At 54.7% G+C, this 27,132-nt stretch overlaps 9 protein-coding genes and 1 non-coding gene across 10 annotated transcripts; 6 read left to right on the forward strand and 4 right to left on the reverse strand.

The window, feature by feature from the left end:
- Nucleotides 1-753: 753 nt before the first annotated feature.
- Nucleotides 754-9,158, reverse strand: ISM1 (isoleucine--tRNA ligase ISM1; the record flags this gene model as incomplete). The annotated part of the gene is made up of 25 exons (XM_076644437.1): nt 754-2,500; nt 2,572-2,772; nt 2,889-2,956; nt 3,075-3,628; nt 3,800-3,898; nt 4,160-4,250; nt 4,466-4,596; nt 4,682-4,786; nt 4,860-4,939; nt 5,035-5,135; nt 5,212-5,337; nt 5,407-5,534; nt 5,602-5,683; nt 5,820-5,960; nt 6,068-6,672; nt 6,744-6,832; nt 6,913-7,297; nt 7,379-7,517; nt 7,624-7,853; nt 7,938-7,991; nt 8,068-8,212; nt 8,291-8,354; nt 8,457-8,526; nt 8,611-8,683; nt 8,757-9,158. 25 exons carry the CDS (start codon nt 9,156-9,158, stop codon nt 931-933), a joined length of 5,733 nt encoding a protein of 1,910 aa, XP_076499243.1. The 3' UTR covers nt 754-930.
- Nucleotides 9,141-11,357, forward strand: BDY24DRAFT_254176 (uncharacterized protein). The gene is made up of 5 exons (XM_076636807.1): nt 9,141-9,666; nt 10,094-10,267; nt 10,344-10,599; nt 10,677-10,971; nt 11,064-11,357. Exons 1-5 carry the CDS (start codon nt 9,285-9,287, stop codon nt 11,250-11,252), a joined length of 1,296 nt encoding a protein of 431 aa, XP_076499244.1. The 5' UTR covers nt 9,141-9,284; the 3' UTR covers nt 11,253-11,357.
- A 339-nt stretch (nt 11,358-11,696) lies between these two features.
- Nucleotides 11,697-12,975, forward strand: BDY24DRAFT_337601 (tetratricopeptide repeat protein; the record flags this gene model as incomplete). The annotated part of the gene is made up of 5 exons (XM_076637294.1): nt 11,697-11,738; nt 11,839-12,200; nt 12,283-12,400; nt 12,473-12,601; nt 12,697-12,975. 5 exons carry the CDS (start codon nt 11,697-11,699, stop codon nt 12,973-12,975), a joined length of 930 nt encoding a protein of 309 aa, XP_076499245.1.
- Nucleotides 12,976-13,774: 799 nt separating this feature from the next.
- BDY24DRAFT_380948 (uncharacterized protein) lies at nt 13,775-14,533 on the forward strand. The gene has a single exon (XM_076639259.1). The coding sequence runs from the start codon at nt 13,909-13,911 to the stop codon at nt 14,326-14,328; it is 420 nt and encodes a 139-aa protein (XP_076499246.1). The 5' UTR covers nt 13,775-13,908; the 3' UTR covers nt 14,329-14,533.
- Nucleotides 14,534-15,173: 640 nt separating this feature from the next.
- AOS1 (E1 ubiquitin-activating protein AOS1) lies at nt 15,174-17,224 on the reverse strand. The gene is made up of 9 exons (XM_076639260.1): nt 17,120-17,224; nt 16,958-17,015; nt 16,757-16,850; nt 16,569-16,652; nt 16,284-16,472; nt 16,048-16,163; nt 15,797-15,957; nt 15,526-15,670; nt 15,174-15,412 (listed from the first exon to the last, which is right to left on the reverse strand). The coding sequence occupies exons 1-9, from the start codon at nt 17,172-17,174 to the stop codon at nt 15,205-15,207; spliced, it is 1,110 nt and encodes a 369-aa protein (XP_076499247.1). The 5' UTR covers nt 17,175-17,224; the 3' UTR covers nt 15,174-15,204.
- Nucleotides 17,225-17,285: 61 nt separating this feature from the next.
- Nucleotides 17,286-19,210, forward strand: BDY24DRAFT_348607 (uncharacterized protein). The gene is made up of 6 exons (XM_076637669.1): nt 17,286-17,546; nt 17,654-17,911; nt 17,996-18,113; nt 18,186-18,194; nt 18,265-18,756; nt 18,837-19,210. Exons 1-6 carry the CDS (start codon nt 17,396-17,398, stop codon nt 19,126-19,128), a joined length of 1,320 nt encoding a protein of 439 aa, XP_076499248.1. The 5' UTR covers nt 17,286-17,395; the 3' UTR covers nt 19,129-19,210.
- Nucleotides 19,211-19,951: 741 nt separating this feature from the next.
- BDY24DRAFT_439304 (uncharacterized protein) lies at nt 19,952-21,986 on the reverse strand (the record flags this gene model as incomplete). The annotated part of the gene is made up of 3 exons (XM_076644438.1): nt 21,687-21,986; nt 21,308-21,592; nt 19,952-21,240 (listed from the first exon to the last, which is right to left on the reverse strand). The coding sequence occupies exons 1-3, from the start codon at nt 21,835-21,837 to the stop codon at nt 19,952-19,954; spliced, it is 1,725 nt and encodes a 574-aa protein (XP_076499249.1). The 5' UTR covers nt 21,838-21,986.
- Nucleotides 21,987-22,482: 496 nt separating this feature from the next.
- On the forward strand, nt 22,483-22,556 carry BDY24DRAFT_t23. Its single transcript has one exon. It is a non-coding gene; the product is annotated as a tRNA-Trp (tRNA).
- A 1,617-nt stretch (nt 22,557-24,173) lies between these two features.
- Nucleotides 24,174-25,855, reverse strand: BDY24DRAFT_380953 (uncharacterized protein). The gene is made up of 7 exons (XM_076639261.1): nt 25,720-25,855; nt 25,503-25,652; nt 25,237-25,403; nt 25,002-25,095; nt 24,764-24,925; nt 24,319-24,647; nt 24,174-24,241 (listed from the first exon to the last, which is right to left on the reverse strand). The coding sequence occupies exons 1-7, from the start codon at nt 25,804-25,806 to the stop codon at nt 24,226-24,228; spliced, it is 1,005 nt and encodes a 334-aa protein (XP_076499250.1). The 5' UTR covers nt 25,807-25,855; the 3' UTR covers nt 24,174-24,225.
- On the forward strand, nt 25,856-27,130 carry BDY24DRAFT_380956 (uncharacterized protein). Its single transcript, XM_076639262.1, has 5 exons — nt 25,856-25,990; nt 26,087-26,155; nt 26,253-26,309; nt 26,374-26,438; nt 26,530-27,130. The coding sequence occupies exons 1-5, from the start codon at nt 25,975-25,977 to the stop codon at nt 26,956-26,958; spliced, it is 636 nt and encodes a 211-aa protein (XP_076499251.1). The 5' UTR covers nt 25,856-25,974; the 3' UTR covers nt 26,959-27,130.
- Nucleotides 27,131-27,132: the final 2 nt, after the last annotated feature.

Consider the following 27,132-nt stretch of genomic DNA (forward strand, 5'->3'; position numbering starts at 1 on the left):
TTCCCTCCTCCCATCCCTTCCAACTCCTTCATCCCGTTGAACTCGCAAAACCCCATCAGTCTATTTCAATGGCCCAAAGCACCCTCTGTCCCCATCGAAACTCCTGCGAAATCCAACACCAATTCGACGTCTGTTGGTCGGTTCCGAGATCAGCAAAGTTTTCGCGTCAGGTCCGAACGAGGAAAAGAAGAACCTCACCAGATAGAACAAGCTCATGAAGCCTAGCATCTATCTCACGACGACTTTCTCGTACAGAAACGGAGAGGCGCACTCCATCGATGCGAAGGAGGCGAGAGAGACGTTTGCCAGAGTATCTGGGTCGCAGTGAGCGAGGATTTCAGAGAGGATCTCCCAAGGCATGTAGCGAGTCGCAGAGATGGAGGCTGGAGTCGAAGCGGGGGGAGGGGAGAACTGGAGAAGAAGGGGGAGGGACGGGAAGGGAAGGGAGGAGGCGAAGGTCAGCTCGAGCTCGTTCTTCTTTGTTGTTTCATGAGGTGACCCTTTGTTCTACGTGCATCGACGTTCTATCTCGATCAGAGAAGAGAAGATTCCAATACGTAGGAAGTGGACTGACCTGTTCCATCGTCGAGGAAGAGCTGAAAGAGAAGGTGAGGGGGAAAGAAGGAAAGGAAGGTCGAGCTCGATTCAATTTCGGAGTTTCAACCTTCTCTGCCTCCGTCCGACATTTTGTTTTCGAGGTTTCAAGAGGTTAGATAAGTTGACATAGATGTTACACGATAAGTAGATAAGTAGGTGAGGTTTCGTAACGATCGAGGGCAATCAAACGAGCAGAGGGACGCAGGAGCGACGCGTGAGGAGAGAAGGAGTAGATAGCGAAGAAGCAAAGCAGAAGAGATTGAGCTGGGTATAGACTGAACTGGGAGAGAAAGCTACCATCTAGTGAAACAGCGAGAGGGAGAGAAGAGAAAGCTATTGAATGAACCAAGGAGCCTCGACAAATGGAATGTAATCTACTTTCGGCCTCCATTCATCATCGAACACCATCGAGTTCCCCGACGACGGACCCTGATCCTGAACCTCTCCTTGGTATCCACCGCTCTGATCCATTCCGACCATTCCGTAGTTCTGATCCTCGTAGGGGCGGTTGACGGAGTACGACGCGTCCTGCCCGTCGAACGAAGCTTGAGTGGGAGTCTGCTCTTCGTGCGAGAACCCGGAGGACTGGGTGTTCGAGTTGGAGATAGCCGATAGCGAAGAAGAGGAGGAGATCTGAGGTCGACTCTTCGAGAGAAGGGAGAGAGCTTGGGGGCGACCTTTCCGACGCGTCGAGAGGTTGAGACTGGCCGATCCGACGGTTGGGTACTGAGACTGAAGAGGGCGGCTCTCGTCCGAGCGAGGAGGAGAAGGGATCTCGTGGATGGAAGCTGGGTTGAAGGGGTGAGAGGAGTAGGAGGGAGTGGTGGAAGGTCGAGGAGGGAGGTGTTGCTGGTTGTGAGGAACGATGTGGTTCGAGTAGTTGACTCCATTCGCCATTGGAGGATGGATGAAGGCGGCGTCCGACCCCATGTGCCAATTCTCCCTGAGCTGGCTTCGACTAGCACTCTCTCGAGCTCGAGGAGACTGAAGAGGTTCCCTCGTGAAGAGCTCGCTCAACTCGACGGATCCTGCTCCTCGGTGACCTCGCGTTCGAACAGGAGGGCCCATCGACGACGACGCCACTTCCGATGGAGCCGACTCCCAGAAGGTTCGAGTTCGAGGAGTGAGACCGTCGTCGAGTCCGTAACGCATGGAGGAGGAGAGAGAGGATCCTCGACGACGATGACCTTGGAGACCAGGGGTTGGGAGGTTTGGGAATCCGGGCGTGAGAGGGGAAGGAGCTGCCGTAGGGAGGAACTCCGATCCACCAGAGTGAGGTCGTCGGAAGGAAGAGGAGTGGGAGAGCTGAGGGTTGAAGGGGATGAGCGAAGGGGTTTGGATGGAGGAGTTGGGAAACGACGAGTTGGAGGAGAGTTGAGTAGGCATCGGGTAGTCCGAGTAGGTGCTGTAGGTGAGTTGGCCGTCTTCGGGCTGGTAGTGCTGCTGTTGTTGGTTGGGGTAGGAGTAGGTAGGCTGTTGCTCGATCGGTTGCTGATAGTGTCGAAGGGAAGGTTCGAGCTCGTCTCCCTCCTCTCCCTCCCTGCCCTCGGCTCCGCCATAACCCCTTCCTCCCGCCGCGTACCCAACCCTTAACCCTCGATCCGACATCCCCATCCGTTGAGGATCCGTTCCCTCGTCCGTTGAGCTCTCCCACTGAGTCCCTTGACTGCTGAACGACGACGACGAAAGTCCAGACGAGTGTTCTCTCCTTCCTCCTCGGCTCGACGTTGATCGGATGGGAATGACTGGGCGAGATCGAGCGTCGGGGTAGAAATCGGCGTCCTCGTCCTCAAAGGAGTGATCCGAGTGCGAGTTGGAGGAGGAGGAGACGGGACGGCTGGCCTTGGGTCGCGATTTCTTGGACGTCGGACGTGTTCGCTTTTTGGACTTGCTGGTCGAAGAACTGAGGCAGAGAAGAGAAAAAGGTCAGCTCTACTCGAGACGAAAGATAGAAGACAGAGAAGAAAGACCCACCTGACGTACTCATCATCATCATCCACCTCGTCGACTTCTCCATGCTGCTGCATCCTCGTCCTCCTCTGCTTCTCCTCCATGGCCCTCTTCTCCTTGATGGCAGCAGCCTTCAAGCTCGCCTTCGACCCGCTGACCCTCTTCGGCGACTTTCCTCCTTCGACGACCTTATCTCCGATGGGTTGGTAGATGTAGTTCGGATACCTGAGCGAAAACGAAAGAAGCGAAACGAACAAAGGGAAGAAGGGGGGGGGAGTTTCTGGTGAGCTTCCGAGAACAAACAAGAAGCTCGGTACCAATCCAGATGAGAGAAAACTTACATGATCTTGTGCTGGTCCTTCTCCTGCTTCGCTGCTGCTAGGTATGGCTCCTTCTCCTCGGGAGTGAGCTGCATGAGAAGATCCGGAAAAAAGGACGGAGTTTAGTCAAGAACGAGAGAGGGGCGCTCATTTATGATCGCGAGCCAGGCAACGAACAACACGAAGGAAGGATGAAAAAGGACTTACAGCTTTCCACATATCAGCGACGACTTTGCTGATGTTCTGATGCTTGTTCTCCGAGGTGATCAACTTCTTCTCGACGACGTCCATCCGGAACATGATGAAAGGGTTGCGAGGACGAGGAACATGTCCCTCCGGCCTTGGTTTCGAATGCGTCTTCTTCTTCTTGGGTGCTGAAACTCCAGGTTGAGGCGGTGGCTGGAAGACGAGGGAGGAGGAGGAGGCGAGAGGGCTGGATTGGACGTGAAGGTGAGAGGAGGGATGGTGCTGGTCGGGGAAATGGAAGGAGAGGTCGGCCGCGAGGGTGGACAGACTCGTTGAGCTCGACGCAGTAGTGGGTCGAGAGGATAGATGGGAGAGAGCTGGGGACGAAGCACTCGAGCTGTTGTAGTTGGCGAGGTTGTAAGGGGAGTCGGCGTGGATGGGAGGAGATGAGGTCGAGTTGGACGTGTCGAGACGAGGTGAGGAGGAGGAGGAGAGGTGGAATCGAGGAGGAGCGAACTGGCTCTGTTCCAAAACTGTGGAAGGCCGCTCGGCGTCGATGGGAGAGATGTCGTGGGCTTTAATGGGAGAAAGGAGGATCGAAAGACGGGAAGGAAGACGAAGGTCAGCAATCGTCCTCGTACGTGATCTTATCTCATCCTAGATGGCTCGATGATCCAGTCGCTAGGCTCAAAGGGAAGAAGGAAGGAAGGGAGTGGAAAGGGAAGAGGAGTCAAACAGGAACTCACGCATGTTGCTTTTGATAGTCGAGCTGGAGGCGATGGTTGAAAGGGAAGAGGGACCAGGAGCATCGAATCTGCCTGCTTGCTCTGGCAGGACTGATGAAACTGTCAGGGGGAAAGCGAGAACAAAGGAAAAAAGCTGAAACAAGGAGGGAAGGGGAGGGGAGGAGAGGGCTCAGAAGAGAACAAAGGGAAACTGATCCCGAGGACCCCAATCGAGATCGACCAAAAAGCTTCGCCTCTAAACTGACTCAAACCTTCAGATCCTGCCAAATGAAACAGGATCAGCATGCGATGATGATTTGCTTGAGAGGGCCAGGCTTCAAGTCGACAAGGAAAACCAAGAAAAGAAGGAAGACGACTCACAAACCGCAGGGAAGGACGACGTCCTCCTCCCCTTCCCTCCGACCGCGAGCTGGCTGCCCTTCATCCTTCGAGCCTTGAGACCTTGGGACTCCTTCGGGAGGAGTCAAAGCGCCGTGCTCGTGTGACGCGTCTTGATGCCGCGTCGCGTCCTACCAACTCCGCCCCCGAGATGGCGAGACGTGTCTCTCCCTCTCTCCGCCTTCGTTCTCCTCCTTCCATCCGCCCGCTCGACTCCTTCTCAGAGACGGAAGCAGACGCGAAGCAATTTAAACGTACCCATATAGATCACGCTGCTAAACTCTCTACCTCCCTGACGACTCCCTCGCATCGAACGCAAAGCGTGTCCTCTCGAGGAGCGGAGAAAACCCAGCATCGAGGGCACTTGTGCATCGACGAGGGGAAGATCCGAAGAGAGATGACTCCAGAGTCTGTTGATGCTGAGGAAGGTCGAAGGGGAAGACGCGTCAGACTGAGTTGCATCGGGTGAGAAAGGAAGAAGAAAGCGACGCGTCGCAAACGAACCTGACGAGGGAACGGTGCACGAGTACTCCCAAGACTGAGGCTCGTCGATAGGATTCGCTAGGATAGTTACATGAGAGACCGAGAAGAGAGTCGCCAGGAGAGGTTCTGAGGAAACGGAAAGAAACGAAGAGGTCAGGACGCGTTTCGTTTTCGTCCAAGAGCTTGAGTCTCGACTCACTGTGCTTCGTGAGGATCTCTCCGAGAGCTGAGTCGTCGATACAGATCTCGAGATGAGCCATCTGAGGAACTGAAACCTTCCTAGAGGAGCCGAAGGACGAGTAAAGACGAAAAGAGAGTCAGTTGAGAAGACCGAGGTCCAAAAAGGAAGTTCAGATGAGGCGACAGAAACTTACTTTTCCTCTCGACCCTTGGAGAGAAGGTCCTGAACGCTAGACTTGATGAAGAGTAGTTGATTCATCTCCTCCCTCGCCTCGGGGTCGTTCCAGCTCGGGTGCTGGGAGAAAGGGAAAAGAGCAGAGTCAGCGAGGAAGACGGTGAGAGGGGAGAGGAAGCCGACGCGAGGAACTCACAGGAGACTGCCAGGCTCGACCGAACGCTGAAGGTGTCGACTTCTCGATGTCGGTTCGATGGGAGTAGATTTCTTCAGCGAGGTAAGGAGTGATGGGAGCGAGGGATTGAGTCACGGCGTTGAGGGTCTGACCAGAGGAGAAGCGAGGTCGTCAGTTCGTTCCTCGAATCAAAGACGTCGATTCCTCGAGACTTACGCTTTGCAGCACGGCCAGAATGATCAACCTCGACTGCTCCTCCTCGGCCTCCGAATAGACAGTATCCCGGATCATTTCAAAGTAGACGCTGGAGAGATCCCCTAGGAGTTCCGTCGTTGAGTTGACGACTGGGAAGGAAAACGAGAACGAAGAGAGTCAGCCGAGTTCGTACAAGATGCCGACGGAAAAACTCACTAGCAGAGTAAGCGAACGTCTCGTACGACTTCTTGACGGACTCTTCGAAGTGATGCAACTTGTCGAGGACCCATCGATCGGCCTGTCGAAGGGTGAAAGAAGGCGAAACGATCAGGACGCGTCGAAGGAGGTCGAAGAGGGATACATTGACTCGCCAAACTCATGTCCTCCCTAGCAAACGATCCGATCTCCTTCATACCGGGCTGTAAATTTCCGACCATGAACTTGAGCAGAACTCGATACCGCTGAAGACGAATGGCAGCGGCGTCGATGGACGAAGGACCGATAGAGATGTCGGAGGTATAGTCGGTCGATGCAGCCCAAACTCGCAGAACATCGGGTCCTTGAGGTTTGGAAGTCTGAGATCGGTCGATGAAAAGAAGGAGGTGAAGAGATTAGATGGTCAGCTCGAGGAAGCAGGAACAACGCAGAGAGACGCGACAAAACAATGCAAAACGAGACGTACCTTCTCTCCCTCCTTCCCTCGAACGATATCCACCGGACTAATCACGTTCCCCTCCGACTTGCTCATCTTGTCGTTCTTCTCGTCCAACGCGAACCCATGCGTCACCACCGTCCCGTACGGAGCCTTCGCCCTTCCCGTCCCAACTCCCTCTCCCTCCCCAGCTGCGACGCAAGTCAACAGCAAGCTTTGGAACCAACCCCTATGCTGATCTGTCCCCTCCAGCACCACATCTGCTCTCGGCTTTGACTCTCCTCCAGCACCCGTACGTTCAGGAAGCATCGTCCAAGCCGATCCACTGTCGAACCAGACGTCCATGGTGTCGGTTCCTTTCCGCCATTGCCCCTTCTCGGTCGTCGAGTTGAGGAGGGAAGGAGGTAGGAACTCCTCGACGGGAGCAGTCCACCAATAGGAGGTCCCCTTCTCGGCGAGGACGGGGAGGATGTGGGCGAGGGATTCGGAGGTGAGGACGGCTGGTGGGGTGTTGAGGGAGGAGGTGGAGGACGAAGGGTGGAAGTGGAGGGAAGGGATAGGGACTCCCCAGGTTCGTTGACGAGAGATGCACCATTCTGATCGACCGAGAACGAAGGATTCGAGGCGAGCTCGAGCTGAGAGACGAAGGGGAGTGGAGGATCAGCCACGAGGGCGTAAAGACGAGGGAAGAAGAGCGAGAACTCACAGTTGGGAGGAACGAAGGTAACGTCTCGAAGAGCGTCTACTGCAGCTTCCTTGACTCCATCGAGGTTGGCGAACCATTGGGAGGTAGCTCTGCGAAGGGGGAGTTCAAAGGCGAAAGGTCAGCTCGACGCGTCTCGTCTCGTTCCGACAACGACCAGGTTTCAACGCACCGAGTAATCACTGGCTCCTTCGTCTTCCAATCGTATGGATACTTGTGCTTGATCTCCTTCACTCCCAGCAAGTTCTTCTCTCCACCCTCTCTCAGCCAACTCACAACCTCCTTCGCTCCCTCTCCCAACACTTCCTTCCCTTCGAACCTCTCTCCCAGCTCAGACGTGAACTTCCCATCGTCGTCCACGGGACAGAGCAAAGGTAGATCCGGGAAGTGAAGTCGATGGGAGAGGTAGTCGTCGAGACCATGGGAAGGAGCGCAATGGACGAGACCTGTTCCGGAGGTGGCTGTGACGTGAGAGGAAGGGATGACGGTGAAAGAAGGCGAGGAGGAGGAGGAGGACGGGAAGAGGGAGTGGTAGGTTGTTGAGGTGAGAGAAGATCCTGCGAGAAGAAAGGGGGAGATTGGGTGTGAGGGTCGGTAGAGAGGGAGGGAGAGGAAGAAGGGAGAGCAGAGGAACGAACCAAGAAGAGTCGAAAGAACTCGACTTTCTCCGAGAACCTCCTCGAGAGCAGCGAGACAGTCGGTAGCGATCACGAGGATAGAACCATCTCGAGAGAGCTCGATGACAGAGTATTCGACCTCGTTGTTAACCATGACGGCCTGAAACAGCGAACGAGACGGGAAGAAAAGACGCGTCCGATGGTCAGAACTTCCTGTCGTTGCTCCTGCCTGTCTGCCGCAACGGAAACTTGAACGGAAGACTGACCATGTTGCTAGCCAAACTCCAAGGTGTAGTCGTCCAGATCGCCAACCCAACCTTCGCTCCCTTCTTCTCTCCTAAAGCAGCCTTGAGCCCGTCCGACAACGCGTCGACCTCGAGTCTCACGTAGACGGATTGCGAGACGTGATCGTCCTTGTAGACGAGTTCGGCTTCGGCGAGAGCGGTTCGAGAGGAAGGAGAGTAGTAGGTCGGTCGATGACGGCGGTAGATGACACCTAAAATAAGGAGAAAGGCAGAACAGGAAGAGTGAGTTGGTCGGAGAAAGAGGAAAGAGGCAGAAGAGGGTGGACGCGACGTACCTTTCTCAACCATCTTCTGGAAGGTCTCGAGCTGACGAATCTCGTACTTGGTATCTATTTTGAATCAAGGAGTGAAAGACGACCGTCAGCAGCGAAACAGGAGCTCCGTTGAGGGAAAGGTGCGACTCACCCAAAGTCCTGTACGTTCCTTCTTTCGACCAGTCCGCCATCACTCCCAGCAGCTCAAACTCCTCCCTTTGAACCACGACAGCAGCCTCTGCAACTTTCTTGGCTGCTGATCTGATCTCTGCTGGAGAGAGGTTGTGGAAGTCGGCCTTTCGTCGAGCAAAAAGAAGACGACGCGGTTCAGGACATGGCTCGTCGCGTTTGAAAGAGAAGCAGGCCCGACTCACTTTGAGTTCCGCGAGAGCTTTGTTCTCGATGGGTAGTCCGTGACAGTCCCAGCCGGGGATGAATCTGGACCGAAAGGAAACAACAAGCATGAGCTCGAGCGTCCAGAGGGCGAAGGAGGAGGGCTGAAAGGCGAGCTTGAGTTAAGCTGGAGATCGTTGGACTCACTGGACGCGAGAACCACGCAGAACCTGATATCGGTTGGTGATGTCCTTCAGAACCTTGTTGAGGGAATGACCTAGTACGAAGGTGCGAAGAATAAGAGTTCAGACGAAGGTGAGGAGGTAGAGAGGGAGGAGAGGGAGGGAGGAGTCGAGCTCACCCATGTGGAGGTTCCCGTTCGCGTACGGAGGACCATCGAGGAAGACAAAGTCCTCTCCCTTGTTGTGCTCTCGCTGATAAGAGGAAAAGTGAAGTTGAGTCAGCTTCCGATGCGATTCTACACGGCGATCTTGAGCTAGAGCTGACCTGCCAGGCGTAGAGACCTCCCATCGTCTTCTCTCCGTACAGCTCCTGAAGCTTCGCCAGAGGAGCTCGCTGAGGGAGAGTCGTCTTAGGAAGCAAGAGCGTACTACTGTACTTCTTAGGATCCGAGGTTGTGTGAGGGAGAGCTGCTGCTGATGTTGCGAGGAAGCGACGAAGGAAGGGCGAGGAGGAAGGGAAGCGTCGAAGGGAGGAGGAGGAGATGGAGTGACCCTGTCGGACCGATGTAGAGAGCGAATACGAAAGAAGAGCTGAAGGAATCATCCTCGAGACTCTCTGTAAGGCTGGTAAGGTGTCGGGGAGGATAATTTTGACCTTCCTGAAGGGTGTGAGACGGTTGGGAGGGAAGGAGAAGGAGACGAGCTCAGCGAAAACGTCGATGATCATCCTCCTCCTCTCCGTTCTTTCAACTCTCAACTCCATCTCGTCGACAACATCACCAACCTCGACGTCTTCGTCTTCTATACCACGCTCTACTCCTCCTCTGGCTCGTTAGCCGTTCTCTCTCCAGGGATGTCGCAAGCCAACGGTGTTGGACTTTCTACTCCCCTCCTCATCCATCGACTCACCCACCTCACCTTGCTTCACTCCTCCCTCTCCCTGCATCAGTCATCCCTCCTCCTCTCCTCCATCCTCCACTCCCTCCTCCTCACTGAACCTCGAGAATCCCAGGGTAGGATCCTACACGCCAAAGCTCTCCTCGAAACGGGAGCTCCCAACTCTGCTCTTCACCTCGTCAAGCAGGTCGCTCTCACCACGGGCGATCTCAGACTCGCTGAGGTCGGAGCACGAGCTTGCGACAGGTTGGGAAGGAACCGGGAAGGGTTGGATCTGATGGCAGGAGCTAAGCAGAGGTGGGAAGAGAATAGACAGAGGGGCGTCGTCCGAGAACTAGGTACGTCGCGACCTCCCTCTCCTTGTTTTGGACTTTGAGACCAACAAACCGCTAGAGCCTAATCTCGAGCTCAAAAAGGTCGATTTAAAGGACTCCAATGGGATGTAGGGGCGTTTGATGAACTCTAGTCACGAGCTTATAGGTGTCGCAGGCGGGCTCGCTACCTGAAGCTGCTCGAGAGGAAGGAGGGTGCGTGGGAAGGAGAAACGAGCTCAGCTCAACTCTCGCTCGTGTGCAGCTCGATCTGCACGTCCTTCTTGTGTCTACAAAGCGAATCGAAGCACCCGGAACTCTTGGAGCTTCTCGCAGCGGTCAATTCTTAACCGAGGCTTCTTGTTCTGCTCCTACAATCCTTTCCATGGCCTCGACGCAAGAGCTGACCTCCTCCCTCTCTTCCTCCCTCCCGCCCTCCTTGCTGTGTCCTCAGAACCACTTCATCCTCCGACTCCAACCCCCTCCGAACAACAATCCTCGACCCAGTGTCTCCTTGCGTCCCTGGCTACGAAGGGAAACGAACCGCACAAGGCTGTGGATCATTACCTCGAAGCACTCAAGCTCGATCCTTTCAACTGGGAAGCGTTCGAAGGTCTTTGCTCGATAGGTTCTTCCATCACCTCTCCTCAGGTCCAGAACTGAATCCTCTTGCTCGATTTGACACTGTCTTTCTTTGTTTCTAGGTCACTTCATCCCTTCCCAGGACGTCTTCCCTCCTCTCCGTCCCTCCTCTTCGACCACCTCGAATCCTCCTTGGCCAGGAGCGTCGTCGTCGTCGACCTACCAGAACCTCCCTTCCGCCAACGGATTCAACGGACCTCTCAACGGAAGGAAGCATCTTCAAGAGACCAAATCTCAACCAGCAGCCTCAGGAGGAGGTTTCTTCACACCCTCCGACGCAGGTCCCGCTCCCTCAGGGATGTTCGCTGGTCGGAAAGCGTTCGTTCCTCTCTTGTAGTCTTTTCGTCCCTCTCAACGATTTCCTTCCTGATGCTCTCTGTTTGAATTCGCGACAGTGCTGCTCCCAATCTCATGTCGTCCTCGCCTCCCGCTCAAGCCCAGCACTCCTTCGTTCTTCCTCCAAACCACCACGCTCCTCCGCCGACCCTCACCTTCTCCCACCTCTCTGGACCCTCTTCCTCGTCAACACCCGTATCAATGGAGGATGGAGTCGGACAGCCTCCTGCGATGAAGCGTCCAAGAGGGACGGGACGAGCTGCGATTGGAGTGGCTGCTGGGAGGGATCCTGCTTTCGAGGGAAGGAACGCGACGGGAAGAAATTACTCGAATGGAGTGGAGGTGAATGGAAAGGTGAATATCGACCACCCTCTTTCGATTGCTGGGGAGGGACTCAGGGGAGTGAGCTGATCGTCGTCGTTCATTTTCTCCGTCGCGTCTTCCAGGGACGAACACCAGCTCCGAACTCAGCAGCTTCGACTTCGACACCAGCAGGTCAAGGAGGCTCGAGTGATCCACCAGCAGGAGTTCGTCGGAGCAGTCGACTGTCGAGTGTGACCACAGCGAGCGTTCCAAGACCGTCTCGAGTGAGCCTGCTCTCTTTTTTCTCTCTCTCTGGTCGGTCTCGTTGCTGATCCCGTCTCCGTTCCTCTTCTTACCAGTTCCTTCCGTCACGTCGTCCTCCCAAAGCACCAGCTTCTACAGCATCTTCCGACGATCCTTCGATGGAAAGCCTCGACAACAACCCTCGTCCCCGTCGAAATCGCTCTCAAACTCAACCAGGCGGTCCTTCTTTCTCCGACTTCGGATCTCCAGAAGCTGGAAACCGATCTTCCAACCCTCCCTCACCCAATCCTTACAACAGCAACAACCTCGCCGGCTCCTCCTCCTCGACAAGTCATCCAGACGCCATCAAACTCCAACAGGAGCTTCTCGTCGTCGACAACTGGATCCTCGACGTGCTGAGGATCTTCGGACGAGCCGTGATGTCCATGAACCGATACGATACGAAGTCGGCAGTAGAGGAGCTGGACAAGCTTCCGAGGGAGGTGACGAGAGGGAATGCGAGAGTATGTGGGATGGTTGGGAGGTGTTGGTTCGAGATGGTTGATTACGTGAAGGTTCGTTTGATCTCTCGCTCGAATCTTTTTATCTTCCCACCTTTCTCGTCGCTGACACCTCTTCTCTTGTCGTTTCTTTCGTCCTTCTTTGCCTTCACAGGCCAAACGAGCCTTCCTCCAATCCCGCACCATCGACCCGTTCCGTCTCCAAGACATGGACATCTTCTCGACCCTCCTCTGGCATCTTCACGACACCCTCTCCCTCGCCCACCTCTCGCAAGAACTCATCTCCATCGATCGACTCTCGCCGCAAGCTTGGATCGCCGTAGGGAACTCGTTCTCGTTGCAGAAAGAGCACGACGAGGCGATGAGGTGCTTCCGACGAGCGAGTCAGTTGGATCCGAGGTGCGCTTATGCGAGCACGCTGAGTGGGCATGAGGCTGTCAGTATGGAGGAGTTTGATCGAGGGATCGCCTTCTTCGAGACGGCCGTGAGGATTGATCGGAGGCATTTCAACGCTTGGTGAGTTTTCGACGCGCTTTCTTGTCTCGTCTGCTCCTCTCGTCCGCCTTCTTAGCTGACTCCTTCTCCTTTGTTCGTGAAGGTACGGAATGGGAACAGCCTACCTTCGGAAGAACAAGCTTCGTCAAGCGGAGCACCACTTCAGGAGAGCCGTCGAGATCAACCCTTCGAACGCTGTTCTCGTTTGTTGCGTCGGTCAGGTGAGTCGAGTTCCTTCGCTCTTCTTCGGCATTTCCTCTCTGACCACGCTTTCCAACTCTTCGTTCTTTTAGGTCCTCGAACGTCGAGGCAAGAAGGAAGAAGCTCTCGAGCTCTTCGAACGAGCCTTCGCCATCTCTCCCGACTCTCCCATGGTCGCCTTCCGTCGAGCCAAGGCTCTCGTTTCGGTTGGTCAGATTCAGGTGAGCTTGTCTCTCTTTCCTCTTCTCCCTTCTGTCCTTCCGAAACTTCGTCTGACTCTCTTTTCCTCTCAACTCTGCGTTCGCTTCCCTCTCAGCCCGCTCTCTCTGCTCTTCAAACTCTCGTCCTTAAAGCTCCAAACGAGTTCAACATCCACTTCCTCCTCGGCAAACTCTACAAACTCACGGACGACCCAGCGAACGCAATGAAATCCTTCGCTCACGCCCTCGACCTCGATCCGAAGATGAACGCTGCGATCAAGATTGCTGGACAGCCGGCGAAGGCTGAGGAGGATGACGATGAGGATGGAGGAGACGGGAGAGGGGGAGGGGGAGGGGCGGATGAGAGCTATAGGACCGACGATAGCAGGCTTTGAGTGGGAGGAGGGATGGGTTGAGAGAAGGGAGATCTTGTGTTTGTACTTCTTCAATTCGTTTTCGTTCGTTCGTCGTTTCTTCAGTTTTGAGCATATAGCAGTAACCCGTTTGATCTCTTGTTTATGCCTTCTCCAATCTATCTCGATTTTCCTGCTTCCACCGATTTCGAGAGGGAAGCGAGCCTCAGGAAACGAGTCGCGTCCAAGATTACGTGTTTTCTTCGAGTCTTGCTTCGTAGGGAGCGGCGCACATGATGATGCAGAAAGAGCCTCGACTAGAACAGTAGATCCGTAAGGAAAAAGCTACCAGAAAAAGAAAGAGAGAGTCTTTGCGCTGGGGAACGAAAAATTCGAAAAGAGGGAAAGAGGAGACGACGAGTCGAGAAAGAGCTAAAGCGATACAGAAAAGACGAACGAGTACCACTGCCCACTGACTGCCTCGCTCCTTCCCATCCATAAGCCCCAGGTCCAAGAGGGAACTTCTCAAAGAACATCTTCCTCCTACCAGCCTTCTTCTCCTCCGCCTTCGACTCGAACCTCTTTGTCCGCTCCTCCACCTACCCTGACCGTTCCTCCCTCTGCTCCTTCATCGCCGAGAATGACCTCTTCGTCTCCACCCTGCGTCTCCAGCTCCCTGATCAACGACGCTCCACTTCAGCTCGTTGCCTTCACAGGCAGCATCCTCAACCCTCCCAGTCCGACCTCCGTTCCCGCTCCCGTCTCTCCGACGTCGCCTCCCACTCCAAAGAGGGCCGAAAGGAAGACGACGAAGCAGATCCAGAAGAGGAGGAAGACAATGGCGTCGAATGCTCGGTTGGAGAACCTCGAGGCTTTGAAGTTGAGGGAGTTGAAGGCGGGGGAAGAGATGAGGTGAAGTTCTCGAGTGACCGTCCGAGCGTGCTTCCTCTCGATGTAAGAGAGGGAGAGGGGGTGATGAAGAGCTTGAGTGTGAGGGGGGTGATGCTCGTCCTCGTCCTCGAAAGTTTGCGAGGAGGAGGCGGTGGTGGGGAGGGCGAGGAGGGAGGAGAGGGAGTCGGAGGTCGGCGAGGAGAGGGAGGACGCGTCGGTGATGAGATCCGGGTCGTTGTACGTGAGGACCGTTTGGGCGAGAGGTTGGTGATGAGGTTTGACGTTGTGCTCGTAGGTTGGATGATGGACGTCGTTGAAAGAAGGAGGGAGTTGTTGTTCTTCCAAGGTGCCTGGTTTTCCTCCTTGTTCGAAGACTCCCCAGCCCAAACCCGAGGATCCTGCTCCTGCTTCTCCAAACCCTCCGATGCTTCCTCCACCGGACCTCCTGCACCTCGGGGAGGCTACCATTCCCGCTGGTCCTCCGATTCGAGGAGGGAAGCCTGAGGAGCAGGTGGGAGCGATGTGGAATCGAGGAGAAATCCCCGCCGTTGCCGTCGTAGTTCGAATCTTCTTGGTCGACGTCTCGTTGTTAACGTTGTTGTTCGTGTGGTGAGCAGTGTAGGAAGAGGTTGGGCAATGGCTCGGGGAAGGAGGGGCGAATCCGATAGAGAGGAGGACGGGAGAGGAGGAGGAGAAGAGGGTGGTCACGTCGCCCGCGAGTGCTGATTGGGATTGAGGTCGAGAACGAGAGGAGGGGACGATCTCGGAGGCGGTGGTGACAGCTGATGATGGCGAGAACATTGGTGTCCGTTTTGAGTCGAGTGGTAAAGAGGGGAGGGCCGTACTACTGGTTGGAAGGAGGAAAGGAAAGAGAGAGAGAGTGTTGGTTGGAGGAAACAACGAAGATCGCAAGAAAAGAACGTCCTGTGACTCGCTAGTATCCTTGGCCTATTTTGATAACGGTCCGAAGTCGGTCTGGGATACAAAAAGGATCTAAGGATGGTGGCGAGTTAAATCGACGGTGATTCGGAACAAAGTCGATCCTCGACGCGTCCTGGAAACGGGACCTGAGGAACGTGTCACGACGCAGGACGAGTCGAAGAGGAGGTCGAAGGATGCTTGCATCTGTAGATGTGATGAGACAGGTGAAGGTTGTCAGCTCAACTGTGCTGCTCTGGAAGGAACGGGCGATGCTGCTTCAAAGCTCGGAATAGCACCGTCGAAGACTGGTTGTTTCCTGCGATGCACTCAGCCGTCAATTCCGTCACCCTTCACGCTCACAGCAGCTTCCATGTACCGCTCTGTATCCTTTCCATACCCTCGTTCACAACGGAGCTGTACGTGCAGAGTGAAAAGAAAACGACTCATCGAGATCTCCTCTCAAGCATTCGCAACGACCGGCACCTCCTCCGCCTTCCCTACTCCAAACCTGGCCACCCAAGCCACAGCACTCATCCCATCAAACGCGCAGAAGTTGAGGAGGGGAGGATCCTTCTTGGCCATCGCCTTGAGGAGATCCTGAGCGAGCATTCCCCCGAGGATGGCTGAGGTCGGGGAGAATTCGTGCGTGGACTGGAGGGCGAGGTGACTGTTGGGGGAGAGTATCGAAGCAAAGGAGTCGTCAGTGAGATGATAGCCGAGAGAAAGAAGACAGAGAGAGAAGTCAAGGGGAGGGAGAAGGAGAGGCGACGCGACGCGTACGAGATGAGTTCCGCTGGCGGCGAAGGAAGGTACGTTTCCGGAACCTCCCACTTCTTGAGGTAAGCAGCTGCACTGCTGGTGATCTCCTCAACAGCATCCTCGGACGATGGCAGCTTCGAGTGCTTCGATTCGTAGTCCCACAGTGCTGGAGAAGGAGAAAAAGAAGAGCACGAGGAGCACGACGCGTCAGTTTCTCTGCCTCGCATCTCCTTCCCGTCCCTTTCGACCAAAATCATCTCGATGCGCAACAACAAGAGTGTTTGGAACTCACCCATGAACGAAGCGAAGATCCCTGGGTTGGCCTTCTTCGTCTCTCCCTTCTTCATTCCCTTGAACGGAGCCTGCTCAAGTCCGTGTGCCATGCTCGGAGTTACGACGTGGAACTTGACAGAGGGTTTGGGTCCTTCGGTTTCAGCTTTGTAGAGAGGTGATCTGAAATGAAAAGTTCAAAGGTCAGGACGCGTTGGAGGCGGAACAAGGAAGAGAGGGAAGACGACGCGAGGCGAAAAGGAGAAGACTCACGTCGCAAAGTACTCGCACGAAGGTCCCAGATCCGAAAAGATGTAACCAGTGAAGGCGTATCCTCCAGCTCCGTAGAAAAGAGTCGATGTTCGTCGACAGGACGCGTTGATTCGAAGCTGAGAGAAAAGGAAGCGTCAAAACGAGCTCTCGGCCGTTGCTCCCTCGACACTTCAGAGAGACCCAAGAAAGGAACGAGGATGCTCTTGAAAGCTATGTGGGAGCAGAAGTTCACTCACCATATCCTCCTTCGAAGCATCCGTAACACAAACGATATCGATCTCCTCCTTCCTCAAGAACGCGTCCATCTCATCCTCCGAGGAGGGCTCCTCTCCGGCGACGTTGATGAGCGGAGATGTAGTGGTCATGGGGGTGACTTTGACGAGAGGGTTGAGGGATTGTATTTGAGGAAGAGCAGCGAGGACTCGCTGTAGGAGATCAAGAGAGGGGGGGAGAGGGAAGGGCGTGAGCTCGACGAGCAAGAGAGGAGAGAACAGAGGTCGAGGAGACAAGACGAGACGAACCTTCTGACCGACGACACCGTCACCTTCACGGAACAAGAAACCTGCTCCGAGGTCTTCTGGAGCCACCACTTCGGAGTCCATGACCTGAAGGGAGGAAGGTGGATGGAGGAAAGAGGAGAGAAAGGTGAGCTCGAAGCTTCAGCTCCTTCCTTTCCTTCGTGAAGCTCAACCCCAAGCCAGGGACTCACGATCAGCCTCCCGATACCAGCGAGGACGACGTTCTTGATCGTCTCAGCTGCTAGAGACTTGAGGTTGACGATCAGAATGGTCGAGGATCGCATTCTGGGGAGAAGAAAGGGTAGGGAGATCTGGTCAGCTTGACGTCTCCTTCCTTCCCTCTGCTCCCTCATCGTCTCTCGAGCTCCAAGCAAAGGTAGATAGATACTCACTTCTGTTGAGCCTCGAGTCCCCAGAGTCGAATCTGCCTGTCGTAGACGGCGGCTTCGGCTGAGAGACGCGTCAAACGAGCAAAGGAAGGAGAACGGTCAGCTCGAGAGAAGACGCGAAGGGAGGAGGTTGTCGAGCTTGGAGAAAAGCTGAATCTAGCTCACCTTCCGTGATCTGGCCATCCTGTTTGGAAGAAGAAGGTGCTGTTGAGTCTGACATTTGATTGAAATCTGAGGAGGATGGTGGTTTGAAGCTCCTCGAGGAAAAGGAAGGAAGGCGAGACGAAATGACAAGCTCACCGTTTTTGCCTCCTCCTCTTGCCTTCCTTCCCTTCAACTCTCACTCAGCCTCCCTTCTCGTTTCTTGGATTTTCCCATATAGACCAGCCTCTTCGGACGGAAATAGACAGACCTTCAAACTCGAAGGCATAGACGACTCGGATGCCGTCCTCGACCTCCGCCCTCCTTCTCGCTCGACTCTCCTTCGTTCCTCCCTCCCAGTTCCTCCCTCGACTAGGCAGGGACCTCTCTAATCACGAACCAGCTCTTCTCTTGGTGCATATCCTTACTCTCGGAAAGATCTTCTTGCCTCGTAAGTCCCCTTTCGAGGACTCGGAAGAAAACGAAACAGAGCGAGCTCAACACTTGGGCTGACTTTTCTCCCTTCTTTCTTTCCCTTCCTCCACTCGCTTTCAACAGCCGTCCTCGGTTCAGGCAAAGAGAAACCCTCTCCTGGAGGTCTCGACGTCCCCGACTCCGGCTACAACTCCTCTACAGAGTTCGAAGAGGTCGACGAAGACGATCCCTATGCGATAGTTCGGAACGACGAGTTCGAGCACAACGCCTCGAGAGACTGGCTCGTCAGCGTCGTCAAGAAGGGCTCAGACTGGATGGCAGAGGTCGACGAGGATAGTCCAGAGATGGAGGAGAGGGAGAACGTGATCGACAAGGCTGCTAGTGAGTCCCTGGCTCTCGTTGTTTCGCTCCCTCGAGAAGGTCGCAGAAAGGCTGAACCAACGTCCTTGTGTCGTTTTCTTGCAGGCACTCTCGCTGTTTGGTCTGGAACCTCAGCTGCTGGAGCTTTGCTCAGGACTATACCGTTGCCTCAGGAGATCGTCTTGACCATCAACGACGCTGCTTACTCTTCTCACTCGCGTGAGTCCTTCGCGTCGTCTCGACTTCTCGCTCGAGATCTGAACTGACCTCCTTTGTTTTTCCTCCCTCCAGCTGACTCAGTCGGGTAAGTCTTTCCGTTTCTCACAAGCCTCACTGCCGAAAGTATTTCTGACCTCTTCCTCGTTGAAACTCAGCGTCCAAACCTGGGGATCCTCCATCCTCTTCGCCCGCCGAATCGCTCAATCCCCTTCCTCCTTCTCCCTCCTCACCACCACCCACGAGTCCTACCACCCCACCTCCACTCCTCAACGAATCCTCGAACTCGGAGCCGGAACGGGAGTCCTCTCCCTCACCATGGCCTCCCTTCCCGACCTCCCTCCTCGCACGCTCCTCGTTGCCACCGACTACAACCCCTTGGTCATGGATAACCTCCGCAAGAACGTTCTTCTCAACTTCCCGGAGGATTCGTTGGAGGTCGGCGAAGACGAAGAGGAGAAGGGAGTGAAGGTGTATCCTCTGGACTGGCTTGCGTTTCACGACAGCGGGGAGGGGGTGGATGTCAGGTCGGTTGGGAGGGATGGGATCCGGTACAAGGAGGATGTTGGGGTGAAGAAGGAGGAGCTGATTGGGGAGAAACCTTTCAATGAGAGGTTCGATGTGATCTTTGGAGCGGATATCGTTTACGAGTGAGTCAAACTCCTCTCTCGTCGTCGGTTGGACGCGTCGAAGCTGACTGCCTCTTGTTTTCTCGTTTTCACTTTCGCAGAGCCCACCACGCCCCCTGGATCCATTCTACCGTCTCCCAGTTCCTTCGCCTCCCCTCCCCCTCGTTGACGTTCGAACCCTCCTTCCACCTCTTCGTCCCGCTTCGACCCACTCATCAAGCGGAGATCGTCTCGATTGAAGCGACCTTCCCAGCAGCGTCGTCGTTCCCTCCTAGGGAAGAGGGAGGAGCTTGGAGGTTGGCTGCTGCTGAGGTGGAGAGTTTGGTGAGGACGGAGGGAGTCGGGAGGGCGGACGAGACGTGCTACAGGAGGTACAGGATCGCTTGGGTTTGAGGTGACGGAGTTTGGTTGCGCTTTCTTCCGCTTCGGCTCTATCGTTCTACTAGACTATCGCATGGTTCAGTTATTGGGTTCCTTCAAGTCAACCTCGAGCGTTGAGGGGAGCAGGGTAGCAAGAGGAGAGCAGCCGAGGTCGAGGGGCGGGGGCAGGTCGTCTTTTCCTTCCGGAACTTGTTGACGTCAAGTCAATCAGTCGAGCGCATGAGCGGGCAGTCAGGAGAGATGTTTGAAGCTCGTTGAAGGCTCTGCTGAGGGCTGAGCTGGGTGAAGAGGTGTCAGGTTGAGATGGAACGGGGGGGAAAGAGGGAACGATGTCGCTTTCAGGGTTTGAGTTGGGTAGATGATCAAAATATAGATGTCGGTGGAGTGTCCCTGCTTTCCTGGCAGTTCAGAGAGACAAATCTGCCTATTCTCGCTTACTTTGACTCTACAGCGGTGGAAAGAGGGAGTGAAGGGCGAGTCGCTCTTTTTGCGAGCGTCGAAGGAACAACCCCCGTCTTTTAGGTTCAGTACTGAGTACAGAGAAGTCCGTATATGACCCTATAGCTCTACTTGACATCCCGAGCTTGTCAGAGCAGGAGGAATTGTAGAGGGATGGAAAGAAAAAGGAGAAAAAAAAGGTAGAACTCGCGATGCGTCCGATGTTCTTGCAGATCTTCTTCGCAGCGCTCCTTTCGACAAAAACTACTGCAAGAGAAAAACGGCTTGTTGCCCATAGCTCCTGTAATCAAGTTAGACACGCAGCTGAACTAGAGCAGGACGAAGCAGCGGTTCACTCTCTGGGTCGTGAGGAATCTCGACGCGCTGACCTTTCGCTTCAAGAAGACTCGGGGAAGTTACAAAGCGACGGAAAGCCCTTTCCCTCCTCAACGGACAGAACCGCCGTGCCCTCAGAGAGTCCAGCCTTGACCATAGGATGGTTGAAGTCCCACGAGAGCGCGAGTCCGAGGAACTCCATGTTGAGCGTGTTGCGTGCAGTCCGTCGAATCCGTCGCGTCGTTCCTCGAAGGATCGACTCCGCCATGTCTACGGTTCGCTGTTGATGGCGTCTCCTGACTTCGAAGTCGGTTCCTCCTCCAGGTTGAGCGACTCCTGGGTTGAGAGGGAGGGATCTGTTGAGGTTGAGCGATTGATGGAAGTTCGAACGAGTCTTGGAGGTGTGCTTGAGGACGAGGAGCTGTTGGAGGTGGTCTCGAGGAGTGTTGGGTGGTTGAAGACCGAACGTGGTGAGGAGAGCGAGGACGGAAGAGGTGAAGTGACCGAGAACGATGAAGTAGATGATCTCTTCGACGACGACCCATTCCTCCTTCGTGAACGTCGACGCGTCGCTCGACCCTACCACCTCCACTCCTCCGAAACAAACTGCTCTCCCCAACCCTCTGCTGTAGAGGTCGCCATGAGTCTCCTTCAGAAGACTGGCGAGAGTTTCGATCTCCTTCTTGGCTCCATCTCCTTCCTGCTGCAAAAGCCCAACCGATTCTGCCAGCTGTCCAGCCGTCTTCTCCGTGATCGTGAGGTGCGTTCCCATCCGTTTCCTGATTCCGAGGTTCAAGAGACTGGTGGGAGTTGTTGCAGCTTCCATAGCGGCGAGGTAGCCGGTCTCTCCTGATCCACCTGATCCGACGTAGCCACCGACGACGAGGTTGGGAGAGTCGAGGTTGAGGTCGGGAGGAGGGAGAAGGATCGACTTGGTGTCGGAGGAGGAAGGGGCTTTGAACGAGGGGAGAGGAGGAGGGGTGAAGTCTGGCGAGAGGTTGATGAGGGATAGCATGCCGATGTTGTAGACTCCCCATCGAGGTTCGAGACCGTTCTTCGCGACGGCGTGGGGGAGGAAGCGTTCGAACCAGGTCCACCAAGCTGCTCCTTGAAGGGATCCTCCGATGGCCCGTTGTTGATGAGAGGAGAGGATGAACTCCCGTTGGAGGGGTTTGAGGAGGACTGAGATGGCCTCTGCCCATTCCTTGGGGTTCCGAGAGTAAAGAGCTTGAACGCAACGGCCTCGCTTCCAGCCCTCGTCCGAATCGTCCTCGACGGCGAGCTCGAACTCCTTCCTGTGAACTTCCCAGCAGGCTCGGGCTGAACGATCGATGATCTCTTCGACGGCGGCTGCGTCGTCGGATGACGAGGAAGGGACGGGGAAGGGAAGGGGAGTGGAAGGGATGGGAGGAGGGACGTAGGTTGTTCCGGAGGAAGGAAGGATGGAGGGAGGAGGAGGAGGTCGACGTGGAGTCGAAGCTCAGACCGATCTCTGCAGCAAAGTTGAGATTCTTGGCGAGGAACGACGAGAACTGATGGACTTGGGTTTCCGAACGAAGCTCGGCTGAGCAGACCTCGTAGAAGTTTCCGACCAGCTTGAGGGCAGGACAGGTCCCAACCCGATCCTGAAGACGAGTTGGGCGAGAGCGAGTCGTCCATGGTCTGAAGTCTTTGGGGCCAGCTTTGTCGTAGCATTTAGGGCCTGTGAAAGATTAAAGAAGAACGTAGTGAGCTCCTCCATCGTCGAGATATCGACCCAGAAAAATTAAACTCAAATTCACACCAAAGGCAACCACATTCGTTGTAGACGGGATTCGAAGCGAGGGTGAGGTCCTTCTTGCAGGAGGTGCACGTTGCAACCCCATGTTTCGACATTGAGAAGAAGAGGAGAGCGACGGTGAGGAGAGAGGAGACGTCCGTGTCGTTCGTGGGGCAGTGAGGGACCATGGTGAAGAGGGAGGGAGGAGGGATGGAGGAGGAAGGAGGAGGAGGAGGAGGAGGATGGAGCTTGGGAGGATTGGGAGGGGGTACTCGACGAAGTAGGAGAGATGGCAGTAAAGGTGGTGAAGAGGAGAGAAGATAGTAAGAAGCAGGCGACCTTGTTCAACGCTTGTTTGGATCGAAGAGTAGGGTGGAGGAGGAGGTTGGATGTAGGGAAAGAGGAAGGGGCGGGGTCCGGAGTGAACAGCCTCGATCATCAGCTCTCCTTCCTGCTCCTTCCTTCCCTCTTTTTCGCTCTCTCTCTCATTATCTCTATCTGTCTCTCTCTCTCTCCCTCTTCCTCCTAGAGTTCTGCCCTTCCCGCTCTTCTTTCATATACACAGAGCAGCCTCCGTTCCTCCCGCTCTCTCGACGCGACCGAACCTTTTGGGAACCCGCAGGCCACGAAGGAAATCAGAACGAAAGTCCAACTTTCTTCCTTGTTCCCTTCTCTCCTTCTGCTTAGTCCTCTTTTCCCCTTGTCTCGCTCGGTACAACCTCAGATCGGGAGGGACGCCCTCGGCCGAGCAGGGAGGCGAGGGACGGGGTCGAACAAAGAGTATATAAACCGTGGTCCGAAAAGTTGTCAAAAAGACAAAAAGTCGTCAAAAAGACTTACTAACTCAGTTGGTTAGAGTGTGAGATTCCAAATCTCAAAGTCACCTGTTCGACTCGGGTGTGAGTCTCTTTTTTTCCAGACTGAAGGTTGACATTGTAAATCGTCTTGGCTGAGAGTTAGCTTGAATCGCATATCTTTTTGAACCTACCCAGTTGAAAATCTGCCCCTGGGGAACGAGATCTCTCTCCGAGGTGAGGTCGACCTCGAAATCACTTCCATCTCTCCTTCCCTTTCAACTCTCACCTTCACACCGACTCTCGTGGCCTTCTCGGTCACTTTCTCTCGGTCTGTTGACAACTTTTTCGGCCCCCCAATCAGTATGGCTGAGGCGATCTGGCGACGGCGCCGTACCCTCTGTTGAGTCGAAACGACGCTTGCCCTTGAACAAGGGCTGCGGAATCTTGTAGAGTGCTTTAGATCGATACCGAGGGTTCGGGCACCTCTTACATAGACCTGGTTGAAAGTAGGAGGGCTCAGGGCGTCGGGATCTGGTTGTATAGACCAAAAAGTTGAGGGGAGAGCCGCGTTCGTCCAAGCTCACAGTCTCCTTCTTTCGGAACTCTTGCAGTGAGACGAAGGCACTAAACGCAAGATGTTTCGCTGAAGGAACTGATTTTGATATATACATATAGCTCTGCGAAACTCGTCCTCTTCGGAAAATTACGCGTAACTCTACAGAGAGCTCGTTCGACAAAGAGCTCCTTTGACCGTTACGCCTGAGCTCTCCCTACTGCGAGAGTCAATTCTGAAACGTCACGACGGAGTCAGAACAAGCGTATAAGGTTGGTATAGGCATGGGCTCACGTGAAAAGTTGGTCTTGCAGCTACGAAGGTGGGATACGGCCGTTCCTGAACGACCTTGAAAGCGCACCTTTTGCCGGAGCTTTCACGATACGCCGACTCTATTTTTTCGAGCTGCGAGAACCTCGACCTTCAAGATTCATCGTTTCCACATAACTCTTCCCGCGGAGCATGGCCGTTTCGGAGAGGGATCTGGCCCAATACAAAGGCAGAACGTCTCGGTCAAATCGTCACAGAAACAGTCGAGCTGACCCTTCTTCCTTCCCTCTTTTCCCTCAATTTCTCTCAAAGTCGAGAGGCTTCCTGTAGAGGCCAAGATGAAGGGGAATGGTATCTATCTCGACCACAATATTTCGTCGCATCGGTGCAAAAGTTGAGGTGAGAGACGCGAGCTGTCGAGGAGAAGAATGGACTTGGACGCGTCAAGTCGCGACGACTCAACGAGTCCGACGTCCCTTCTCACCAGGCCTGAGATCGAGAGCAAAATTTCCTAGCTTTTCCAGTTCAAGTTGACTTTTGTCAATCTGGGCAGGAAGGAAGGTGGCAAGCACAAAAGAAGAAGGGTGGCACGACGCGTCTCTCAGTTCGCTCCCTCTCCTTCATGCTTCCTTCCATCGTGTTCGCACCTGCCCACACTTCCGAGCTCAAAATACCTTCTGAGTTAAACACTTCGTCTCTAGAAAGAGCCCCATCAACAGCGATTGAGCGAAAAGATACCACACTCGGCGAAAAAGGAGGGGAGGATGTGATTTTTCGAAGTTATCGTTTCCCGTCCTCATTCCGTTCTCCTCCCTCTCTCTCACTTTCACTGACCCCTTCCTTCCTTTCCTCTTTCCTCCCTGAGTTGCTTATCCCTCGACGTGCCAACTCCTTCGCTTCCGAAAACGAAAACACAACCATGTCATTGTCCTCAACGCATAGCAATAAACAACCTCTCACTTCCTAGCACCGCTACCAAGAAACAACCATGAGTCTCTTCAGCGATCATTCCCTCTCTTCTTGAAGGGAAGGAGGAAAAAGCTACTCACGCAAGACGCCCGTCCCACTTCGCGTCCTCCTTCGCCTTCCTCTCTCTCGCCTCCCTCCTGACCCTCTCCTCCTCCTCAAACGCCGCTCGAGCGACTCTCTCGGCCTGAAACATCACCACCGCCAGCGCTTCATACGTCTTCAGCTCCAGAAGCGTGACCTTGTTGCCTCCAAGAAGCAGAGGACGTCCGTCGCTCTTCTGCTTCTCCGCCCACTCCACTAGCTTTGAGAACGTGAAGCTTCCAGCGGTATTGAGAACGCATCCGGTAGTGGCTCCTCTTGACATGATGACGAGCGGAAGGGAGATTCCTGGGGCTGGTTCGAGAGAGTGCTGAGACGGCGAAGCAAAAACGCACGACGCGCGCGTCAAGTCAGCCTAGCTTCCTTTTTTCAAGGAGAGGAATTCGAACGGCGTAAAGGATGACCGTCGAAGCGAGCAAGACTTACAAGGAAAGCATCCAGATCATCCTCCCCCACTTCCTTTCCCCCAACCGGAAGCTGAAACCCAACCAGCTTCGACCTCAGCGAGTCTCGGTAGCCAGGGAAAGGGTCGATCAGGGTCCCGTTATCGCCTCGAACGAAAGTCAGGCCGCAGACGATGATATTCTTCTGCTCACGAACACCGAAAGAATGAGCTCTCGATCCTTCAGCAGTAAAAAGACTCAGTTCGGTAGGAGGAACTCACTGAAGTGAACTCTCTCATCGGCTCTGACTGCTGCCTCGCAACCCTTAGAAGATCCACAAGGATAGGTCCCGGTCTTGCGACGTCCTCCAACAAGCTGGGCAGTGAAAGAATAACAGAGACGGAAGAGAGAGGGTAAGCAAGGCGATCGAACGCGTCGTCCGACCCCTCTCCTCGCTTGTACATCCGACTCAACCAAAGAAGAAGATGAAAGCGACAATGAAGAATAGAGACATACCATCTCTCCATCTCGATCTCTAGTTTGATCAGACTCTCGAACCGAGCCTTCTTGGGACTGAGCGAGACGTTGAAGCCTCTCATCTTCGTCTTCGTCTTCTGATGAGCCTCCAGGGCGTCCTCCAGAGCGTTCTCGGTCGGGAACACGACGTAGGCGGTTCGAAGGGTCTGGAAGATCGAGATCGAGGGTCCAAAAAACACCTGGGTTAAAGACAGGGCCCAGGGAAAGAAGGGTTTCGAAGTTCGAAAGGGACTCTCGAAGCTCACCGTCTCGGGGTTCTTGCTCTCAACCAACTCGATCTCGACCAGCTCTCCCTTAAACAGCTCGCTGATGGCCTCCTCCGTAGCCGATGAGGTAACATCGGTCCCAGTAGCAGCGGATGGCCATCCTCTAGCAACGGATGGAGGGATCCCCGTCTGAAAAGGAGGAAGGTCAACCTTCTGAGCTCGCTCTCCCTCCTTCTTCTCCTCCTCAAAGCCTCACCAGCTTCGCCGTCCTTGGTCCCCACATCTTGCGACTGCTGCTCTGAAGGATACGCTTCTCGTCCTCGGTGAGATTCGTGAGCGTCATCTCGAGGAAGAGTGGTGGAAGAAGGGAAGGAGATGATGCTCGTGGTTGGAGGTCAACCTTCCCTTGCCCCCTTTTCTCTCTTTTCTTCTTCGAAAGCGCTTAGAGCTCTCCTCCCCCTCAACTCTCACCTTCTCTCCCTCTCCCGTTCTTGTCCTACCACGACTCAATATGAACACCATACCCAGTTCGTCCTTCTTCCCTTCTCTCACCTCACCCACCCCTCCTTCTTCTCCTCTCTACCCTCCAACTCACGTCTTTCCTCCCCATCTCGCTCTTTCAGGACCTTCTTCTTCCGTCTGCTTCAGCAACCAAGTCAAGAAACTTGTCGCTGGACATTCTACTTCTGCAGGTGAGCAGCTCTCCTCGTCTTGTTCTCGAGCCCATCCCAGCTCCCTCCTCGCTCTCTTCGCTGACCTCCGTTGTCCTGATTTGGCCTTCCCAAAAAGGAAAACGAGCTCTCCAAGAGGAGGAGTTCGTCGTCGGTCGTCGCCTTCCTCGCTTCCGTACGTCTGTTCTCGTCCTTCCTCCCTCCCTCCCTCCCTCACCCTGACGTTTGTTCCTTTTCAGTGAACTCGGATGATCGCTTGCCGTTCAACTTTCGAGCCGAATCCAGCACCTCGACCTCTGCTGCTGTACGTAATAGAACAAGAGCGAAAGAGCAGAAGGGCGTCGAGACGAGCTGACGTTCAAACTTCGTCCCCTCCTTCCTCCCCCTTCTTCCAGCAACCCACATCGAATCCAACCTCTTCATCACTACCTACACAATCCTCTTTCGCGTCATTTCCATCGTTCGCTCCATCTTCTTCAACAACAGCAACTACGGCAGCAGCAACAGGAGTCGAGCAGCTCGCCTCTTCCCACGCGCCCTCTCTTCCTCAACCAGCAACGTCCCAGCCCTCAGCCCCACCATCAGCAGCATGTACGGAAACACCTGGAGGCGACGCGGCTCATATGGATGTGAACGTGAGTTTTCCTCTCCCTTGTTCTGTACCGAACGTGTTTGCGACGCGACGTTCGTCGGAAACCGTCTGTCCCTTTGATCGGTCGACTGACCTTGAATCTCCCTCCGCATCGCTTCAGATAGCTTCTTCTTCGGGAAGCAGTGGTGCGCTCAAGAGGAAGGCGGAGGATGACAATTTAAAGGGTAGATAAACGCTCTCGTCGCGTCGTGCGACTCTCCGTCGTTCCCTCGATTCCTCCTCCCTTCAGTTTCCCTTGAAAGGGCAGTTTTGATACCTCATGATGAGCTGGAATAGGTTCATAACGATTGAAAAATGTGAAGTTTTTAGAGCCAACCTCGTTTCTCCTTTTCTCCGCTTTCGTTGC

Source organism: Mrakia frigida (assembly GCF_051309035.1).
Source record: "Mrakia frigida strain ATCC 22029 unplaced genomic scaffold BDY24scaffold_6, whole genome shotgun sequence".
Classification (NCBI taxonomy): domain Eukaryota; kingdom Fungi; phylum Basidiomycota; class Tremellomycetes; order Cystofilobasidiales; family Mrakiaceae; genus Mrakia; species Mrakia frigida.

What these genes read in the sequence shown, in the direction of transcription:
- BDY24DRAFT_348607 (XM_076637669.1), top strand. Translation starts at nt 17,396, where the DNA reads ATGCCGTCCTCGACCTCCGCCCTCCTTCTCGCTCGACTCTCCTTCGTT. An exon ending in CGGAAAGATCTTCTTGCCTC is followed by an intron (nt 17,547 to 17,653) that starts GTAAGTCCCCTT and finishes CGCTTTCAACAG; the next exon opens with CCGTCCTCGGTTCAGGCAAA. An exon ending in CGTGATCGACAAGGCTGCTA is followed by an intron (nt 17,912 to 17,995) that starts GTGAGTCCCTGG and finishes GTTTTCTTGCAG; the next exon opens with GCACTCTCGCTGTTTGGTCT.
- BDY24DRAFT_380956 (XM_076639262.1), top strand. An exon ending in TCGTCGCCTTCCTCGCTTCC is followed by an intron (nt 26,310 to 26,373) that starts GTACGTCTGTTC and finishes GTTCCTTTTCAG; the next exon opens with TGAACTCGGATGATCGCTTG. An exon ending in GCACCTCGACCTCTGCTGCT is followed by an intron (nt 26,439 to 26,529) that starts GTACGTAATAGA and finishes CCCTTCTTCCAG; the next exon opens with CAACCCACATCGAATCCAAC.
- BDY24DRAFT_380953 (XM_076639261.1), bottom strand. Translation starts at nt 25,806, where the DNA reads ATGACGCTCACGAATCTCACCGAGGACGAGAAGCGTATCCTTCAGAGC. An exon ending in GACCAAGGACGGCGAAGCTG is followed by an intron (nt 25,653 to 25,719) that starts GTGAGGCTTTGA and finishes CCTCCTTTTCAG; the next exon opens with ACGGGGATCCCTCCATCCGT. An exon ending in ATGATCTGGATGCTTTCCTT is followed by an intron (nt 24,648 to 24,763) that starts GTAAGTCTTGCT and finishes TCGCCGTCTCAG; the next exon opens with CACTCTCTCGAACCAGCCCC.
- BDY24DRAFT_380948 (XM_076639259.1), top strand. Translation starts at nt 13,909, where the DNA reads ATGAAGAGCTTGAGTGTGAGGGGGGTGATGCTCGTCCTCGTCCTCGAA.
- AOS1 (XM_076639260.1), bottom strand. Translation starts at nt 17,174, where the DNA reads ATGTCAGACTCAACAGCACCTTCTTCTTCCAAACAGGATGGCCAGATC. An exon ending in ACGGTGTCGTCGGTCAGAAG is followed by an intron (nt 16,473 to 16,568) that starts GTTCGTCTCGTC and finishes GATCTCCTACAG; the next exon opens with CGAGTCCTCGCTGCTCTTCC. An exon ending in CCGCCAGCGGAACTCATCTC is followed by an intron (nt 15,413 to 15,525) that starts GTACGCGTCGCG and finishes CTCCCCCAACAG; the next exon opens with TCACCTCGCCCTCCAGTCCA.
- BDY24DRAFT_254176 (XM_076636807.1), top strand. Translation starts at nt 9,285, where the DNA reads ATGTCGCAAGCCAACGGTGTTGGACTTTCTACTCCCCTCCTCATCCAT. An exon ending in CGAAGGTCTTTGCTCGATAG is followed by an intron (nt 10,268 to 10,343) that starts GTTCTTCCATCA and finishes CTTTGTTTCTAG; the next exon opens with GTCACTTCATCCCTTCCCAG. An exon ending in GAGTGGAGGTGAATGGAAAG is followed by an intron (nt 10,972 to 11,063) that starts GTGAATATCGAC and finishes CGCGTCTTCCAG; the next exon opens with GGACGAACACCAGCTCCGAA.